This window comes from Chiloscyllium plagiosum, unplaced genomic scaffold, assembly GCF_037043375.1.
Source record: "Chiloscyllium plagiosum isolate Xiang-an unplaced genomic scaffold, Cpla_swu_hap1 HiC_scaffold_18, whole genome shotgun sequence".
Classification (NCBI taxonomy): Eukaryota; Metazoa; Chordata; class Chondrichthyes; order Orectolobiformes; family Hemiscylliidae; genus Chiloscyllium; species Chiloscyllium plagiosum.
In genome coordinates this window covers 39,970,161-39,991,582 of record NW_028270156.1, presented here as the reverse complement: position 1 = coordinate 39,991,582, position 21,422 = coordinate 39,970,161, and the positions used below count along the sequence as shown (strand labels likewise).

The 21,422-nt window shown below is 39.5% G+C and overlaps 1 protein-coding gene across 2 annotated transcripts in view; it reads left to right on the top strand.

Moving 5' to 3' along the window:
- Positions 1 to 21,422, top strand: part of pde3b (phosphodiesterase 3B) — a 253,356-nt gene that overhangs the window by 144,241 nt on the left and 87,693 nt on the right. For both annotated transcript variants that reach the window (XM_087996527.1, XM_087996528.1), the window contains exon 2: positions 6,106 to 6,159. In XM_087996527.1, coding sequence (XP_087852653.1) covers positions 6,106 to 6,159 — 54 coding nt within the window. The remainder of the gene's footprint in view (positions 1 to 6,105; positions 6,160 to 21,422) is intronic.

Below are 21,422 nucleotides of genomic sequence, written 5' to 3'. Positions count from 1 at the left end.
CATTATTCAATGTAACTCTCCCAAACCTTCATGTTCCTTTCTTCCTTGCACTCCCTCTCAACCCAATTAATGCTGAGCTTCTACACATTTCCCAACCAACTCTTTCATTTAAGACCTCATCTCACAACATTCCCGTCTGAGTCCAATTTGTTTAAAATCCTGCAAAGTGACCTGTCAGGCTTCACAATTGGTACGACTGGCACTGTCCATTCCGTAGACTGGACTGGTTTGATGATTCCTTCGCTTTCCATCCTACTGATATCTGCCTCTATCTTTGCCCATAAGGCAAATGGCATTGGGTTGGCCTTGCAGAATCATGGAATTGCTTCCTGGTCAACATGCAAAGCTCTTTTGATAGTCCTTCAACCTTCCTGACAAGCTTTCGGATATTTAATTCGGACTTCACTCAGGCAGCCATTTTCTAATTGAAAATATTGAACCAATCTTGGTGAGTTTTTTCTCAACCAATTTCACCCCATCGATCTTGGGCCTGTTCCTTTTTACAACAATTGGTGGTAACTGAACCAGCTGCTTCTCATAAGAGACTGGAACCAAAGTTGTATCTTCAATCTGTGAAGGTTCCCTGCTATAGGTTTTCAGACTAGCTGAGGTTTTGCACAAGCTTAAGGGCTGCAGTCCAGAATTAATTTTGTTAAAGAATGGTTCTGTGATCACTGAAATGGCCGAGCAGGTATTGACCTCCATTAGAAGCAGGTGACCATTCACCCAGAAGTTTATTTTGATTGGTTCTGATTCAAACATTGCTAAGCATTTTAATTGTTGCAAACCAGATATAGGTGGACTTTCCAGGGTGTGCACTCTTCTGCATACTGGCCTATGAGTTCTCTGTCAATTTAGAACTAGTGGGGCCCATTTGCTGTCTCGAGTCCACATACCAGCAGCAACTATAATGGCTTGCTGGCCTGGATCCTGAAGAAAATTTTAACAGTTTGGCTGAGGCTTGGCTATGCTTTGGGCTGATCTAGAATCCCCCTGTTCAGGATATATCCTGAGTGAAGCTATGCAATTGCCTTCAATTAAGTGGCATTCCCCAAACTCAGTTGGACTGAGGAGGGTGTCCACTTCTGTCAGAATAGCCTGCAATCTATATGCTCCACTTGTTGCATTTTCCAATAATAAAGCCGGTTGCAGTACCTGTTTGAAGTCCAGTTGGGCTCAGCTAGTCTCCGTTTTTGCATGGTTATGTCATTAATCTCAAACATCAAAAGAACTCTGAGCATTTCATTAAGGGTTAAGTGTTAATTCAAAGTCACATTCCTCTGCCGATCATCTTAACCTAGTCAAAAATCCCGATACACATTCCCCGGTTCTCAAATTGCCAAGTAAAATCGATAGCATCTTAGAATTATCACCAGAATACAAGTGAGGATTTTATTTTCTGCTGGCATTTATTCAACAATGTAAGATTCCATTCAATCTATCGAAGTACTCATTAGGTAGAGTTATGAGTACTGCAATTGCGGTTAGATAAGGATTGTTGGAAGTATGCTGCAATTAATACCCATTAGAGTTTATTCCAATATATGACACTGTTCTTTGGGGTATTGGACAGCCTGTGCAATTTTCCAGCAAACAATAGAGAACAGGTCTCCATTTATCTCTGATGTCCAGGCAAGATAACCAGGAAGACCAATAAAGAGCATTTACAGAACTTGGATGTAGTCCGGAGACATTTTTCCTAGCCAGGTGTATGCCTGAGAAGTGTTCCAGGCACTCCACGTGACCTACTTAGGCTACAGATCGACAAGATCAGATTGCACCCGTTGGAAGATAAAGGGCAGGCAAACTAAGGTGTCCTGTCTCCTACATCTGTACCAGAGCTTAGGTCTTTCCTAAGGCTGGTGAATTATTACAAAAAGTTCATACTCAACCTGGCCTCCATCTTGGCACCTTTGCGTCTTAAAAAAGGGTCAGCCTTGGAAATGGTCATGTAGCTAAGCCATGGCTTTCAGGGAAGTGAAGAAATAGCTATCATCCACTAAGATGTTGGCATACAATGATCCCAAGCAATATCTGGTATTGACATGCTATGCAGTAGTAGTATTAGCTCATAGGTGGCCCAATGGAGATGAATGCCCAGTAGTGCATGAATCCAGGACTTTGGCAAATGCAAAGTGTAAATACACCCAGGTAAAGAAGGAAGATTAGGCTCATATTTGGAGCCAGCTAATCCACTAATATTGCAATGTAGCTTTTATTTCACCGATGTTTTAAAGCATATATGGATGTGAGATTAATGGTTTGGTGTATTTTCTACATTCTGAGTAGTGCGTCAATTCAGTATTTCAGAATTTAAAAATAATCCTTCCAAATTTCAGTTCTGTCTCAAGAGATGCAGGGGGGGGGGGTGTCTTGCACTAAGTCATGCCCAAATCTTTGTCAACCTTCAAGTGCATGCCATGAAATCTTGGTAGCACGTCAGATTTAAATCCATGTTCCATAATTATGCTCAGTTGTCAGTAGATATTAAAGATTTTGGTTGATATGTTCAATAATGAATGATGAAAAACAGCTCTTTTCAAATTTTCAAGTCCATAAATTGTAAAAAGACAAAACATTCAACGGAGAATTCATATGAAAATAGGCTCAATTTGTGTTCATGGTGAGGGTTATTTAAGAGATTTTAGGGAATATTTCAATTGTCTTCTGTGTTTTTGTTTAATTTTTACTTTTGTAAGGCTCCCTGTGTAATCCTGTCACTTTTGAACTTTCTGCCATATGTTGTCACTGCAGTCTGTTCCTGTTGCTATCCCAAGGTCCAGCTGCTACTATCCTCCCTTTTCTTACCTCATGACTTTAATCCTCTCCATGTTTTTAACTGGATCATTTCTGTATCTGTACTTCCTATCGGGCCTGTCATGTGTGCACCTTAGACTTAAGAGCAATGAACCATTTGTCACCACCACAAGGTAATTCTCGACGTCAGCGGTGGGTTTTACATTCAAGGCACTGACAACTGCTAGACTGATCGACTAATCTGGTCTACAATCTCCAGCAGCTTGCCCCAAAAATGACTTTGACAATTGCATCAGCCACACTGCTGAAGGAAATTCAATGTGAATGGACTTGGGGGCTGAATGAAATGTTGAAAGTTAGTCCTCATAGCTAACTGACAGTGCTCACCAAACAGGAATCTCAGAATGTCTACAGCAACTTGTCTGTCCTTAAATTTATCTTAAACACAATCAGAGGACACTTTAGGTTGGTCTGCTGGGATGCGTCAAGACTGTTTTGGCCATTATAACCAGGAGATCCATGAGCTACAACTGGAAGCATCATCAAGCTTTTAAAGAAAGAAACCCGGTCTGGAGTTCAGAAAAATAAGAAGTGATCTCAATCTGTCATACACAATTCTTTGAGAGATCGACAGGACAGTTGCAGGAAAGCTATTTCACTTGGCTGGATTTCTCAAACCAGGAGGCAGAACAAAGGGCTGATCATGTAGGTCTGAGATGGAAAGGAATTTCTTCACTGAGGGGGTGTTGAACTTTGTAATTTTCTTCCTCAGTAGGCTTGGGGGTTCAGTTATTAAGTATGTTCATCTAAAGTTACAGGGCTCATGTCGGGAAGTAATGTTGAAGTAGAAGATCAGCCATGATGTCACTGAAGCTGGAGTGGGCCTGGAGGGCTGATTGGCTTATTCCTCCTATTTCTTGCATTCTTATCTCTTCCCCTCCAGTAAAGACACTCCCTGGATCCTGGTAGATTTCATCCTAGGGTTTTAATAGAAGTAGCTTTTGAATGATTTGATGCATTGGCTTTATTTTCCAACTTTCATTAGCTTTGGGAAAGGTTACATTAGACTGGAAAATCACAAAAGTAACTCCTCCAGTCAAAAAACAGGAAACTACATTGCAGCTGGCTTCACATCCATAATGTGGAAAATGTCAGAAGCTATGATTAAATGTATTTAAGCAGGGCACCTGGATGAGGTTAAGGTCGCCAGGCAGAGCCAACACAGTTTTGTCAAAGGAAAGCATGTTTAATTTATTGGCGTTCTTGAAGAAGTAACTTGTGCTATGGGTAATAGGAACCAGTGAATGTCTTTTACTTCTATTTTGAAGTATTTGATAAGGTGTTGTATCAAACATTATTGCAGAAAATAAAAGCTCATGGTGTTGGGGTAGAATTGGCTTGGATAAAATATCGGTTAGCTAACAGGAAGCAGAGTGTAGGAATAAGTGGGTCATTTTCAGGCTAGTAGAATATCACAAGTGGTTTGGTGCTAGCATCTCAACACTACAATTTATGTAAATTAATTTGAATGAAGTGACTGAATTTGCTGACGATGCAAAGGTAGGCAGGAAAGTGAGTTGTGAAGAGGATATAAGGAGACTGCAAACGGATATTGATAGGTTAAATGAATAGGCAAAGATCAGGCAAACAAATATAAAATGAGAACATGTGAAATTGTCCATTTTGGCAGGAAGAATGAAAAAAACATATTATCTCAATGGTGAGAGATTGCAGAGTGATCTGGGTGTCCGAATACATAAATTGTATAAGGTTAGTATGCAGCTGTAGCAAGTAATTAGGAAAGCTAATAGAATGTAATGTTTTATTGTGAAGGGAATTGAATGCAAGAGTAACGAGGTTATACTTGAATTACACAAGGCATTGGTGAGACTGTATCTGGAGTACTGTGTACAGTACTGATCACTACTTATGGAAGGATGTTACATTGGAAGTAGGTGAACGAAGGTTTACTGGAGCTATCGCTGAATAAGTGATTGCTTTATTAGAAAAGGAAACAGAGACTCTACCTGTATCCTCTGGAGTTCAGAAGAGTCAGAGGCAACTTAATTAAAACATTCAAGATCCCGAGGGGACTTGACCAGGTGAATGTGGAAAGGATGTTTCTTCTTGTAGGAGAATCTAAAAGTGGGATCTTAGATTAAAAGTGAGGGGATGCCCACTTAAGATAGAGATAAGGAAAAACTTTGGCGTTTGGGGTTGAGAGTCTTTGGAATTCCCTTCCTCCGAAAAGCAGTGAATGCAGAATCTTTTAAATTTTTTAAGGCAAAGGTAGATAGAATCTTAATTACTGAGGGAATGAAAGATTATTGGGGAATGCAGGAATGTAGAGTTGAAGTTTAAATCAGTTCAACCATGATTCATGTTGAATGGCTGAGCAGGTCTAAAGGGCTCAGTGTCTTTGTTTGTATGTTCATATAATTCCTGAAAACCCGTCTCTTAGATTCCAGTTTTTCATTCTGGCCCAAATATGTTTTTGTAATTCAGTGTCAAACTTCGTTTACTGATGCTCCTGTTTAATACCTGGAGATGTTTTACAATATTAAAGATGGCATAAGTTGATGCTGCCTTGTCACTGGAGAGAGATTTGTTATTATTATTGGTACCAGACAATGGAAGAGAATTTCATAACAAATGAAACATTGCCAAGAAATTTTGATGACCAGGTCTTAGAGGAGGTAGATTAGCAAGTTAATAAAGGAAGATTTTTTATGCTATGCACATGACTTTTTGGTTCACTTCTTAGCCAGTTGGAACCAGATGATCTGTTTGGGGGATCTTGTCATTTTTAAGCATTTGAAGTTAGATTCAAGTCTTTTTGCCTGCACTTGATAATTTAAGAAATATGGACGTTTTTCAGCTATTTGAATGAGAGAAAACCAAAAGCAGGTCTGGTTTCACAGTTGTGGAACAAGGCAGCATTTGGGAGATCCTTTCAGCATAGCAGTAGAAAGGCAAAAAATGATTATTTTTAAACATCAAGGAAGGCATGGAGTGGAAACTGTTCCACCTCGATGTGGTGTAACATGGGACATGAGACGGTATAAGATAAGTACCAGCTGAATTGAATTTTTCCTTGCGACAGTTTGCTAAAACTAACCCCTCCCCGCCACCTCAGTTGTTGCTGGCATTAACAAAGTATTTATTCATTATTCCTTTCATCCAACTCTGTCCTTATTCTGTCCTTTGTATCCTAATCTTTTCCCAATATAATTTAAAAATAATTTGGTATTGGTTGCTCTGTAGTGAGTTTAACTTAGTTGCTACGAATAGTCCAAAAATATTTTCCAACTATATTATGTTAATTGTACTTCATTTTCTATATTCCAGATGATCCTATGGGACTGGGACTTGAAACAATGGTTCAGAAATTATCAATATCAGGTGAGTACCAAAATGTGAAATAATATGTACCCTGCCATATGATCATGTCGTACTTTCAGAATAGCTTTATATTTTGAACAAGTGTGTGCTCTATTCATGACCTTTTAAATTTTACACTTGCTATTAATGTTCTGACTCTAATGTCTAGTACAAAGTACTCTATTGACAATTGCCAGCCAGGAGGAACAAACAGTAAATTGAGGCTAAAGTCAAATGAAGAACTGCAGCTATGGATGATCTAATAGAGAAACAGCAATTTTTGGAGAAATTCAGCTTGAGTTCGAAAAGGGTCAATGGACTTGAAACATTAACTCTGCTTTCTCTCCACAGATGATGCCAGACCTGAGTTTCTGCAGCAAATCATTATTTTTGTTTCAGTTAATTCAGACTGCTCTGTGTGATTGGCTGACAGAAAGATATATGTTTCATGGGATAGATTTCTGTTATTTTACTTTTGGTTTAATGTGAAACAGTTTCCACCTCCAATACTTCTGGAAAATACTTCACAAAGAAGTTATTTGGAAGTGGTGAAAAGTTTGTATCATAGATAACCTAATCTGAAAATCCTGACATTTTTCTTTTAATTGTTTGTTTTGAAACTAGAATAGTCTTTTTATGTTTAGAAATTACATCAGAAAATGCTGTCAATCATATTTTTATTCATCTCATCTGTGTGCTGCATGTGAACAATGTTGTAGAATTCTATTGTATACTACTTAAAAACAGTTTGCCTACTTCTGACAGTAATTAGTACCTTAATACAATGATTGCAATTCTAACTTAAGTGGGTATATGTACCTTGGTGATTCACATGCTGAGTTAGAAGGTGCATCATGTTATAATACAACTTCTAACTCATGAAGCTAATCTGTCTCCAGTTCTCAATCGTCAGATTCATTATTTGGACCTCATTCTATCTTCCGACTGCATGTTTTCTCGTGCTGTTTCTTTGCTGTCCGTACCAAACAAGACTCGGGCCTGTGTGTGTCTGTCCTTCCTAAAGATGTAAAATATTTTGATCAAACACAACCAATTTAAACTCGTGTCCTTTGTTTCCAAAAAAAATACTTGAACTTTTGTTTTCAAATGACTGCAACTAATTGGCGTTTTTCATTTTCCCCATGCTTGTTTTTGTAATATGTTATTCACATTTCTGTTTACTGCTTATATTTTCTCACTATCTCCAGTTTGACTTTTTCCTCTTTACTTTTTGTTGGAACATTATCTTGCTTCCTCATTTTTCACTATTGCTCTCTGACTGTTAGTTTTAATAAGATTTTTTCTGTGTCTTTTCATTCTTTTACCCGATGTTTTTGTAATTTTATTTCTGTATATTCTTTATCCCTCCAGCTGTTTATCTTTGTTTTCTGTATTCTACTTCTGCCATTAGACTTGTTGAGATTTAATGTTTGCAATTTTCTGCTGTTGTCCTTCTTTCTCAGGTCCAATGCAATTGGCTGCAATTTTTTTTGTAGCTCATTTTAACATAAGTCAGAAAATATAGAAATTGCCGTCCAGAGCTATAGAAAAAGTTCTAGAAAATAAAGAAATAATACAAAAATACAGAACCTACAAACAATTTAAAAAAGATTTCTTAGTATCATTAATGATACTTGCATATTATATGAGAGAAGGCATACATTTACTTATGTTACCTTGCACCCCTTCCACCACTTTTGTTTTGGAATTTTATAACACAAATGACTATTCATTCCATCTTACCTTTGGTAGCTCTCTGAAAGTTATGCATTGAGTTCCCAGTATCTTGCTTTTTCACTGCACTTTGCTTATTATTACTTTCTCATAAACTTACATTCGTTGGGTCGGGGGGGGGGTGGTCTTCAGATAACTGGAAAGGAGGTTGTGGCAATCTTGTGATAAGTTATGATATCTATGTTAACTTGGAAAGACTGTTAATGCTAAGAATCCTGAGCAGTGATTTCAAGGTCAAAAAGTAGCTTAGTTGCCAATGTGACAGGGCTCAAGTCTGGATGCCAAACTTCTGCTGTTTGGTTTGACCTCATTCCCTCCTTGAGCCAACCTCATCCCCATCCCATTTTGTTTTGAATACAATCAGCTGAGTCATCAACAGATTGTACTGAACAGATTGTGAACTCTGTCCACTGTACCCATCCTTCTTCCCCAGACTTGGAGAGACCGATAAGACAGCACAGTCTCTGAGGATTCCAGTATACAAAATGCACAAAAATGATCTGCAATCATTCATCTAGTTAGTTGTTCACTGATGAGATCATAGTCTCCACTTATTCCAATGCCACAATCTTCACTGCCCATGTTACTGTGCTGCTGCAAATAATTTGTCTGTGCACAAAAGGACTGAGTTCAAGATTGTTTTAAGGCTAATTGCTGATTCAGTTGGCAGGAAGGCAAATGCAATGTTCAGATTCACGTCAAGAGGGTTAGAATGCAAGAGCAGGGATGTACTGATGAGGTTGTAAAATACTCTGGTCACACATTTGAAATATTGAGAGTGGTTTTGGGCCCTGTATCTTCAGAGTAATGATGTGGCATTGGAGGGAGCCCAGAGGAAGTTTACAAGAATGATCCCGGGGATGAAAGGCTTATCATATGAGGATTCTGGGTCAACCCTCGATGGAGTTTCAAAGGATGATGGGGGATCTGATTGATACAGAATACTGAGAGGCCTTGATAGAGTGGATGTGGAGAAGATTGTTTTGCTCGTAGGAGAGACGAGGACCTAAGGACACAGCCTCAGGGTTGAGAGAGAACCCTTTAGAACTGGGATAAAGAGGAATTTCTTCAGCCAGGGAGTGGTGAATCTGTGGAACTCATTCCTGCAGAAGGCTGTGGAGGCCAAGTCATTGAGTGTGTTTAAGACAAAGATAGGTTTTTGATTAGTAAGGGATCAAAAGTTATGGGGAGAAAGTAGGCAAATTGGCTTGAGAAGCAGAGCCATGATCAAATGGCAGAGCAGACTGGATGGGCAAATGGCCGAATTCTGCTCCTCAAACTTATGGTTTTAACTCCACTGAGGTCTGTTACCAACTTGTTACATTGACAGGCCAAATAATCATCTTCCTTTTTTTTTTAGAAGTAACAATGCTGGAAGGGTGGGTCATTAAAAGTAGATACTTGGAATTTAGAGGAGGGATGCAAGTTTAGGGATATGTGGAATTGGTCCTGGGCTTTGGTATTGTAACTGGAATAGAGGATGTGTTGTTAAAACACACTGCATTGGGGCTGAGGTTTTGCAAATCTGAGGTAGAATATATTGTTTGGCTTCCTCTTGGGTTGCTCGTGTCTGTCATGAAGGAAGGGTGAGTGGAAGGGAATGATTAGTTTGGGGATCTCCATTCTAGGCACTATTGATGTTTAAATTTCACAGGGTTCTCTGTAAACATTGAGTTTGCACATTTATTGATTTAATTTTTGTTATGCATCCTGCATCTATAACTTCCCCTTTCTCTCTGTTTTACTGTTTTTATCTTTCTTTAATTTCTTTAATTTACAACAGATGAGAGACACAAACAAAATACTTTGTCCCAGTTACGTGATTTCCTTTGAATTCAGGAAAAATGGACATTGTTTTTCACATTATCCTCCATTTGCTAAATATTGCCCATTCTCTTAATCTATCTCCACAGACTCCTTGTATCCTCTTCACAGCTTGCTTTTCCATTTATCTTTTTAATCATCTGTAAATTTAGCTGAAATACAGTTGGTTATGGAGTCATAGAGTTATATAGCACAGAAAAAGACCCTTAGGTCTAACTCATCCATGCTGACCAATTTTCCCAAACTAAATAACTCCCATCTGCTTGCATTTGGCCTGTATCCATCTAAACCTTTCTTATTTGTGTCCATGTCTTAGTGTCCTTTAAATGTTGTAACTGTATCTGCATCTACTACTTCCTCTGGCAATTCATTTCACATACAAACTACTCTCTGTGTGAAAACGTTGCCCCTCAGTTCCCTTTTAAATCTTTATCCTTTCACCTTAAAATTATGCCCTCTGGTTTTGAACTCCTCTACCCGAGGGAAAAGACTTCTGCTATTCATCTTATCCAATCCCCTCATGATTTTATAAACCTCTATAACCCCTCAACCTCCTATGCTCCATGAGAAATGTCTCAGCCTGTCCAACCTCTCATTATAACTCAAACCCTCTAGTCCCAGTAACATCCTTGTAAATCTTTTCTGCACCCTCTCCAATTTAATAATATCCTTCATATAGCAAGGCAACCGGAACTCAAACAGTACTCTAAAACTAGCCTCACCAAAGCTCTGTACAACCATAGCAAAATGTCCCAACTCCTATTCTCCATGGTCTGAACAAGGAAGACGAATAGGTGACTAACACTTGCCATCACTAGTGATGCCTCAAGATTATTTATGGGGTGCATCCGATGGTACCTCAACATTGGAGGAAGATAGTATGCTGAAGACATGGCAGAAGGAGCAAGAAATGAAATAAATTACCTGGAATTGAAGATTTCTTTCTTTCGCATACAAACGTGTTTACAAGAAAAATGTTTATATGTACGTGGACAACGCAATTGAAGTGGCTTGCATAAACAATATGGAAGGAATAAAGACGTGTAATGAAACTAGCTAAGTTTTTATTTTCTGGAAATGGTGAATATCAAGAGTATCTCAGTTATTATAAAATATCTGTCTGATGTCTTGAATCCAATAGCTTGTGATAAAGGAAGGCAGCTTAATCACTCGCTAGAATGGAAATTGGAAGAGATTGTCATTCTTCAGTTATGCAAGTTATAAGGGAAACCAGATGTAGAACTTTTTGCATTCTGTTAACTGCACAGGTTTGTGCATTTAACATGCATGTTTCTTGGCTGACTTGGGTGTCATGGCAGTTGGTGCTTTTTCAGTCATTTGGCAAAGCTGTTTTTTTTATATGCACAGACCCTATTTTGACGGATAAGGATATGCCTATGGGAAATCGAAAAGGAGGAAACTTATGACTTTGTGGTAGATTTGAAATAGTCAACACTGCCATGATTTGCCAAGTTGTTGAATTTACTCATGCAATTTCCAATGATACTCTCAGCAATGAAGCACTTCGTTCTTCAAGTAGGATGCAAAAATTATCACCTTTATAAGAAACTTAACTTTATGTCCTGCAGTGTTTTTTTAAGGAGAAATCCACATGGCCAGGGTCTTTCAACTAAAACTGCTGACATCACTTTATCTGCCTGGCAGCCATCCACCAGGAAGCTGTGCATAATAATGTCAAACGATGGATGGGTTTTTTTCGCAGTAGACAGCAAATTAATCCATTGGAAACATCTGTGAAAATTGTTTTGGGATTTTCAACCTCCTGATTTCATAGACAGACTACAGTGTGCTGAATACAACCAAGTTGGTTGCATTGCTCATCATACACACTTGGAGTTTACATTCACTGATCACTTGTTTTAACAGAGGTGCATACAACCTCAAACTACCGGATATGAAGCCGAAGCTAGGCTACCTCTGAGAGCTTTCACCTGTTTGGCCATGTCCTGTTAGAGAATTGTCAATTCAAACCGATATGCTAATTAATTTTGTGACTGCACAGTGACAACAAAGACAATAAACCTGCCCACAAGCAACATGCAAAAAGCACCTATGATTTTTATTTTTCAAAGTAATGATCTTTTGAAGCAATGTAAACCAGGGAAAACAGTTGCAAACCTCCACTGAGAGATTCTCATCAGACCCATGTTTCTGTGGCTATGAGCATTTCAGAGAACCTTCAAAATGGTCAGAAAAATTTGAGTGTGTGGAGACCACATAAAAAAGTGACCATGGAATGCAGCTACATAGGTTATATCAAATCATGGCCAAAGGTAGAATCAGCGTCACTACTCTCAAATCACTTTCTATTAGAGATGCAGCCACATCTAAAATTAATTTACCTTGATCCCAACAGGGGACATCATGTGGCTTTTAGAATTGAGCAGTCGAAGAACTTTGGAAATGTTCTGCAACAAGCTCATTTTCCAGCAACAAATTTATTTGGAGTGGCAGCCTTTCAGGATTAGGAAATTAAGCATTCCTTTATTTGAGGGACAGACTTGTTTGAATGTCATTTTTTCAAAATGGAAGACTTGAACTTTTTTTAATTGAAAAATAACTTGATCCTCAGGAAAGTAAAAATACCTGAGATTTCTTTGCTTATTTTTGTGGATGAACTGGAATTTTACAAGGCATGAGCAGGTTAAGTACAATGCTGAACATTAATGCTTCTGTTTCCTTTCATGTACATTAAAAATTTCACAGCTGGGAGTTTGACTATATTTGTTCTTCGTTGAGCTGGCCTTGTGAGCTTTGCTTTGACCATCTCTCGTACGTTTAACAACCATTATGAAATAAAATGCAAAGTTTAAATGAGAACTTGCCTACTCAAACTTTGGTCTTGATTTTTTGATATAGCAGAAGTGAAAAAGAATGTTCACTCACCTTGTGCTATGAATTCCCGTGCAACTTGAATTTGCTATGTAATTTGTCATGTCTCACCGGGATGGTACACTAGAAATCAAGACCAACTATTTTCCAGGATTGGTACAAAAGTTAAAGATTTTAAAAGGTATACACAGTTCCCCAAATTTCATGTCTTGTAGACAGGGGTTAACAGAAAACATGGATCCAGTTTCTGTAATCAACAAGAATTGCTATTTATTACAAGTAAATAGATGCCAGCTGTAACTAACAATTATGAATTATTGACTAGTTAAAACCCTCATCCCCTTATAAACTTGCCCTTAGACACAGGCAGACCAGAGAAAGAAAACATGGATGTTATGGATTGAAGGGAAACAGGGAAAGCAGTTCAGTGGACCCTGTTGCTTATATGGTTACTGTCCTGATCACAATGCTGCTTCTCTCATTCTTCCTTGTCTGCAAGTTTTAACTGATTATCGGGAGTTACAGGGGCTGGTTCATGCTTAAATCAAAGTAAGGCAACAGATGAAATATTAAAGTATGAAATGATGAGCAGACTAGACCAGGAAGTGACAAAGTATAAGTCTAAGAATAAATCAGTAGATAAGAGTAGTATTATAAAAATATTAGGATGCAACTTGAGGCACTATCTGGATGCATTTGTATTCAACTACAGGTAGACCAGATGAACTGATGGTACTAATTGAGAGAAACAAATCTGATCGTGTAACCATTGCAGAGACATGATGACAGGGTGACATTGATTGGGATGTGAATGTTGAAGGGGGTGTGAAATTTAGGAAGGACAGGAAACTAGGAAAAGATGGAAAGTGGCTTTCTTGATTAAAGATGATGTCAACACATTTAGAGGGATGGTAAGTTCAGAAAACGAAGATATGAGAACCCTTGGGTCAACATGAAAAATAATAAAGGCAAGAAGTCTCTTGTGGAAGTTGTATGCTGGCTATCTCAAAGTAACCACATATAGAATGGGATATTAAAGACGCGGGCAGTTAAGAAGGTTATCTAAGAATACAATGAAATCTTGATGACTAGGCCAGTGGGCCAAGGAGTGGCAGATAGAGTTTGATTCGGGTAAGTAGGAGAGATTGCATTTTGGTAAGACAAACCAGAGAAGAACTTAGACAGTTAATTACACAGGTGTAGGGTCCTATGGAGTATTGCTGAACAGAGAGATCTGGGAGTGCAGGTACATAGTTCCTTGAATGTCACAGGTAGACAGGGTGAAGAAGACGGCATTTGACATGTTTCCCTTCATCGGCCAGAACATTGATTGCAAGAGTTTGGTGGGATGTTATGTTACGGCTGTACAAGACATTGGTAAGGCCACCTTTAGACTAGTATGTGTAGTCTTGGTTGCCCTGCTGTAGGAAGGATATTAGTAAATACCAAAGGGTGCAAAAAAGATTTACAAGGATATCACTAAGACTGGAAAGTTTGAGTTATAAGGAGAGACTGGATAGTCTGGGACATTTTTCATTGGACCGTAGGAGGTTGAAGGATGATCTTATAGAGATTTATAAAATCATGGGCACAGATAAGATGAATAGTCAACCTTTTCCAGGGTAGGAGAGTCCAAAACTAGAGGGCATAGGTTCAAGGTGAGAGGAGAAAGTCTTAAAAGGGGACCGGAAGAGCAAATTCTTCACATAGAGGGTAGTTCACATGTGGAATGAACTGCCAGAGAAAGTGGTTGATGCAGGTACAAATTCACCAATTAAAGGACATTTGGACAGGTGCATGAAAAGGAAAGGTTAGGAGGATATGGGCCAAATGAGGGATTCATACCATGTTTTCAGATCAGTTTCTGAGCACAGCCTGTTCTCGCCCTGATTTGGTATTGGCCATTGAAATAGGATTTATTAATGACTTCAAAGTGAAGATGTTCCTTGGTAGCAGTGATCATGATATGGTTGAATTTACATACAGTTTGAGGACGAAAAGTGTAGATGTAAAACTAATATTTTAAACTTAAATTGAGAGTATGAAAGCAGATCCAGCTGAACTGAATGAACTATTTCAGTTAAGGGATAGGTCAATGAAAAGAGACTGCAGTGAATATTTAGTCGGACATCTCAGGTTTAAGATTTAACTGTATCAATGCATTGCAACGAAGGAGAAACATTGTCCGATGACTCACTATCCACACCTACCTAAATAGTAAAGAAGAGGATCAAACTTAAGAAATAAGGATATAATGGCAAAAGATGTGTAGCAAATTAGAATATAGGATAGAATATTTAGAAAAAATATTGAAAGAATAATAAGGAAGGTGAAGTTAGATTAATGACATAATAAGTGTTTCTACAGCTATTTAAAAGAGTTTACAAAGTGAGTATTGCTGCCGAGAAAATGAGTTGACCAAATTGATATTGGGAAGCAAGGAGATAGCAGATAGATGGAACTAATATTTTTAGTCATTCTTCACTTTCGAGGATACAGCTAAAATCTTGGAAACAGCTGTAAGTAAAGAATTGGAAGAAGCTCACGAAAATTGCAACTACAGTTTTTTGAAAAGTGACAAAGAGGATTGATGAGAGCACAGAGGTGAATGTGATCAATATGGACTTCAATAAGGCATTCAACAGGTTCTTCATGATAGACTGGTTAGTAAGGTTAGATCGCATGGATTACAGGGAGAACTAGCCTTGGATGCAGAACTGGCTTAAATGGAGAAAACAGAGGGAGGTGGTGGAGGGTTGCTTTTCAGACTGGAGCCTGTGATCAATGGTGTGCCACAAGGATTGATGCTGGGTCCACTGCTTTTTGTCATTTATATAAATGATGTGAACACAGGAGGTATAGTTAGTATGTTTGCAGATGACACCAAAATTAGAGGTGTAGTGGACAGTGAAGAAGGTTACCTCCAAGTATAATGGGACCTTGATCAGATGGGCCAGTGGGCTGAAGAGTGGAGAATGAAGTTTCATTTAGATAATTGCGAAGTGCTGCCTTTTCGAAAGGCAAGTCAGGGCAGGACTTTACCATTTATGGTCAGGTCCTAGGGAGTATTGCTGAACAAAGACACCTTGGAGTACAGGTTCATAGTTCCTTGAAAATGGAGTCACAGGTAGACAGGATAGTGAAAAGGCATTTGGTATGCTTGCTTTTATTGATCATTGCATTGAGTATAGGAGTTAGGAGATCATGTTGCGGCTGTACAGAACATTAGTTAAGCCACTTTTGGAATACTGCATTCAATTTTTGTCTCCTTACTATAGGAATGCGGTTGCGAAACTTGAAAGTGTTCAGAAAAGATTTACAAGAATGTTGCCAGGGTAGGAGGGTTTGAGCTCTAGAAAGAGGCTGAAGAGGCTGGGGCTATTTTCCCTGGGGCATCAGAGGATGAGAGGTGACCTGATAGAAGTATATAAAATCATGAGCATGGATAGGGTAAATAGACGAGATGGGTGAGTCCAGAACTGAGGCATAGGTTTAGGGCGAGAGGGGAAAGGTTTAAAAAGGACCTTGGGCGCCGTTTTTTCATGCAGAGAGTGGTGAGTGTATGAAATCAGTTGCCAGAAGAAGTGGTGGAGGCTGGTACAATAACAACATTTAAAAGGCATCTGCACGGGGATTTGAATAGTAAGGGTTTAGAGGGATATGGGCAAAATACTGACAAATGGGACTAAATTAATTCAGGATATGCGGTCAACATGGACGAGTTGGACCAAAGGGTCTGTATCTGTGCTGTATATCTCTATGATTCTATGACCCAGGGAAGTAGCACTTTGCAAATTATTGGACCTGTGGCTCGACAAGTCAGTGGGTCCTGATGATTTTAGGGTGTTAAAAGAAGTCGCTGGGGAGATAATTGATGCTTTGACTTTAATTTTTTTTTAAGTTCACTGGATTCAAAAAGGTTCTATTAGATTAGAAAGTAACTTGTGTGACTAGTTTATTCAGAAAGGGAAGGAGACGCAAAAGCACAGAACTTTAGGCTGGTTAGTTTAACATCTGTCACAGGGAAAATGTTGGAAACTATTATTTAGGATGTCACTCATAACAGGGCATTTCAATAAATTCAAGACATCAGGCACAGTTAACATGGTTTTGTGAAAGACCATAAGACAAAGGAGCGGAAGGAAGGCCATTCGGCCCATCGAGTCCACTCCGCCATTCAATCATAGCTGATGGGCATTTCAACTCCACTTACCCGCATTCTCCCCGTAGCCCTTAATTCCTTGTGACATCAAGAATTTATCAATTTCTGCCTTGAAGACATTTAGCGTCCCAGCCTCCACTGCACTCTGTGGCAATGAATTCCACAGGCCCACCACTCTCTGGCTGAAGAAATGTCTCCGCATTTCTGTTCTGAATTTACCCCCTCTAATTCTAAGGCTGTGTCCACGGGTCCTAGTCTCCTCGCCTAACGGAAACAATTTCCTAGCGTCCACCCTCTCCAAGCCATGTATTATCTTGTAAGTTTCTATTAGATCTCCCCTTAATCTTCTAAACTCCAATGAATACAATCACAGGATCCTCAGCCGTTCCTCATATGTTAGCCGACCATTCCAGGGATCATCCGTGTGAATCTCCGCTGGACACGCTCCAGTTCCAGTATGTCCTTCCTGAGGTGTGGGGCCCAAAACTGGACACAGTACTCCAAATGGGGCCTAACCAGAGCTTTACAAAGTCTCAGTAGCACACCAGTGCTTTTATATTCTAACCCTCTTGAGATAATTGACAACATTGCATTCGCTTTCTTAATCACGGACTCAACCTGCATGTTTACCTTTAGAGAATCCTCAACTAGCACTCCCAGATCCCTCTGTACTTTGGCTTTACGAATTTTCTCACCGTTTAGAAAGTAATCCATGCTTCTATTCTTTTTCCCAAAGTGCAAGACCTCAATTGATTGGAGTTTAATAAAGAAATAACATGTCATGTCAATAAAGGAGATCCAGTGGACGTACTGTACTTAGATTATTAGAAGGCATTTGATAACGAGCTATTTCAAAGGCTATTATGAAAAATGAAAGCTCGTTCTGTTTTGATCATTTTTGCATGGATGGGAAATTGGCTTGTGAACAGGGAGCAGTGTGACAGCATAAATGGGTCATTTTCTGGTTGGCGAGATGAAACACTTAGGTGGTGTGCCACAAGGATCAGTGCAGGGGCCTCAATGCTGCAACTTATATAAACAACTTGGATGAAAGGACCAACACTATGGTTGTTAAATTTACTGATGACACAAAGATATGTAGAAAAGTAAGATGTGAAGAGAGCAAGAAGTAACAAAGGATATGGACACGTTTGGTGAGTGGGCAATGAACTGGCTATTTCTGAATAATATTGGAAAATATGAAGTTGCCCATTTTTGCAGGAGGAATGAAAAAGTGTTATCTAAATAGTGAGAGATTGTTTGATTCATTAGCTCTTAGCTTGAGTGCAAACCAATGACAGAACATAGTTCCATAATTACTGAGTTTGCTGAACAAGTACTGCTTGTTTGGAGTATTTTAAAAATGTGCTTTGAGTAATACGTTCTGCTTGGCTTATGTGTTTATTCGATGTCTTGTAGACAGGGTAAAAACAATATCCCAAACTGTGCTTTGAGAACATTTTCAAAATTTTCAGTTGGGTTTTGCTGTAACAAACTATCTGATTTAGAACAACTGGTAGAAACGTGACCTGCAAGATATTGAAGTTAACTGAAAATGATTACAGTATACCTTTGTCTGAAATCCAGAATTCTGAAACCTGGAAATAACAGCTGGAAGTTTAAAATTGTTTTTAAACACAATTGATCTCTGTCGTGGTTGATGGTCAACAGGCTTTGCAAGGTTGAGAGATTCGATATGAGATGTTGAAGGGTTAATTTGTTCTGCTGACATGTAAGAAATTGGATGTCCCAGGGAGATGTGTTTTTCTGACTTGCAGGCAGGATGTGACAATCTAATTATATTCTGTAAATGCTGCAGTTTGAGAAATAACCTCATCACATGCTGTTTTAAGGAATAACCTAATTGCACATTATTTCTGGAAATATTCCAATCACTTGACAATGTTTTTGGGTGTCATGTGACTATGGGGGAGTGTCAGCGGGTTGTGTCTTGTGTGAATGACTGACTATGATGTAAAACCCTATGTAAAGGGAGGATGGTTCCCTTGATAAAGGAGCTTTGCTTGACACGCTCAGCAAGCATCACCAAGAGTGTTAAATGATCGTCCAAAAGATTATACTTGCTTAAATAAATTGTGGCTTTTCGCAGAAGTTGGCATATTGCAGTTGCATCAAGTGTGTAAGAATCTCAAGAAGGGAGCCGAACATTTGGTGACCAGGGTGAGTTTCCAACATAAATTGAGCTTTTAGGCGGATTGAGTAAGTGAGTGCCTGCGTGATGGTAACATGAGACGGATGGGCCGCCGAGGTAAGATTTACCTTGATCTCTCTCACTAACCTATCACTCAGTCGACTCCTCATCCCCAAAAACTCTGTAGTGACGGAATCTCTGAGATACCTTTCGCACTTGAGTGCGGATGAGTTCATCCCAGGAATGTTCAATTCCTCCTGGAATTTAGAGGTTAGAGTCCTCAGAACTGTATGTTACCGGAAGGGGAGGTTAAAACTCTCGAAGAGAGGGATTTGGGGCTCTGGAAGATAGTTATCCTTTATCTTGCATACTACTGTTACTGTCTCAATCACCCTGCCTTAGATCGGTTGTCAAGAGGTGAACTCTTGCACCTGAGGGTCAGGACCCTGAAGTGGGTGTGGAAACTTTGGAAATGTAATATGGGAACTAAATGGAAAACTTTAAAATCTGTGTGGAAAAAGACTGCTGAGGAAATAATAAATAAAACTAAAGAGGCCAGCTGGGAGAATAATGCACATCTAAAAGGGATTAGAGTGTCTGATCACAATGGAAACCCTAAGTCTTGGGAGGGGATGAAGAGTCAGTGTGAGGATTATGATATGAGTAGAGAAAAACAAGGGAAAATTGAGAAAGGAGAGGCAAAATAAGGAATCAGGGTTCAAACGCCAAGCCAGATATCAAGTGGAAATAAAATGGGGGTACCTCCTGACATGTCTGGTCTGCAATAATGTTTCACAATAATGACACCAATGACTAGTTGTGGTCTTAACGCAGTTTTCTCACCACCTCGGGGATACCTATTCAGGGTGCTGGGTGTCTGGAATGTGTTGCCAGCAGAGGTAGTAGAGGCAGGATGGTAGATTCATTTGAAATGCATCTGGACAGATGCATGAGTAGATGGGGAGCAGATGGATGCAGATGCAGTGGAATTGGGCAACAGGTTTAGACAGTAGATTTCGATCAGCTCAGGCTTGGAGGGCCGAAGGGCCTGTTCCTGGGCTGTAAATTTTCTTTGTTCTTTGTTCTATGTCAGAAATCTCTTCAAAACTATCTTCCTCCCCAAGCAATTGGCCATAATCAAATGTGCTGCCCATGTAATGGACAATATGGATATCAGCAATGGCAATGCCAGAGACTCAAAAACAGCTCTCAATTCTATTGTGTCCTCTATGAACCGGCAGGTACTAAATCGATCACCTCCTTGAAAACAACGGGCATACCAGACATTGTCACTGTGCAGTGTTTAGAGGGGGCACCTCTGACACAGAAAAACAGATATCGAAGATGCATGGCTGTTCGCAGTCTGCATCAAAAGGCCTCTGGATTACTCCACTTGACCAAGTGTGTATACCTGATGCTTTGTTACTCATGCTTATTGACTGTCATTATACTGATACCTACCTTGGCAAAGAAAGGAAATGCAAAGATACTTTCAACAGCTAACATTGTCTCTAAAGTTTCTCCATTCACAGGTAAAGCACACCTTCGTACCATCACCTGCCCCTCCACAACCTGATACAAGTCCCACTCCATTTACCCAGCCCCCTGGAAATGTTACCCATTGTGCACTCAGCGCCAAGTCACATTCCTAGAACCTTGCTCAATGCTTCTGATAGCTAATTGACGCCAGAACATATTGGGCCATTCTGATGACCCCTCCTTCTCTCCCAGCACCAGCACTGTCTGCCTGGAGCAGGGAGACACAATGGATTCAATCAGCTCCCCAGTCATGAGCACGAAAAGTGACGAAGCTAACAACGGTGAAGAGGAGATCTGTCTGCTTTTTGTCAGTGGCTTTCCTATGGATATTAATACATGAGCTTTACCTTCTCTTCCAACCATTTAAGGGATATAAAGGTTCACTGATCAAGCTAACATCAAAACAGCCAGTTGGCTTTGTTACATTTGACAGCAGAGTGGGAGCAGAAGCAGCAAAGAATGCATTAAATGGTGTTCAATTTGATCCTGAAAATTCTCAGACACTCTGATTGGAATTTGCAAAGGCGAATGTCAAGATGGCCAAAAGCAAGCTGATGGCTACACCTTACCCCACAAATATGCACCCTGCCTTTGGAGCACACTTCATTGCATGGGATCCCTACAACCTTGCAAGAACCACACTGATCCCTGCATCTCCAGAGGCCTGGACTTCTATCCACTGTACACAACAGAACTGACCCCTGCCAGACTGGATTTTGTTTTCAGGTTGGACTTTATTGAGGGAGATTTTTGATAACTTGGCTCATTTCCAGTCAACTTGGAGGGGGTGGAGTGGTCACTAAGGACTGTGGATTTAAGACATTTACTGGTGAACACTTCCTTTTTCTACGTGGGAGGATCCTGGGGATCCTATCAACTGATTAGACTATTAATTGTTATTGTTATAATCATTGTGTTGTGTGTCAGTAACTTAAGCATTGGCTGTCAGATTATTATGAATAAGCTGGTAGCACCTTTTTCAGCACCATTTACTTGGTTATCATGGAATGATAAAAGGAG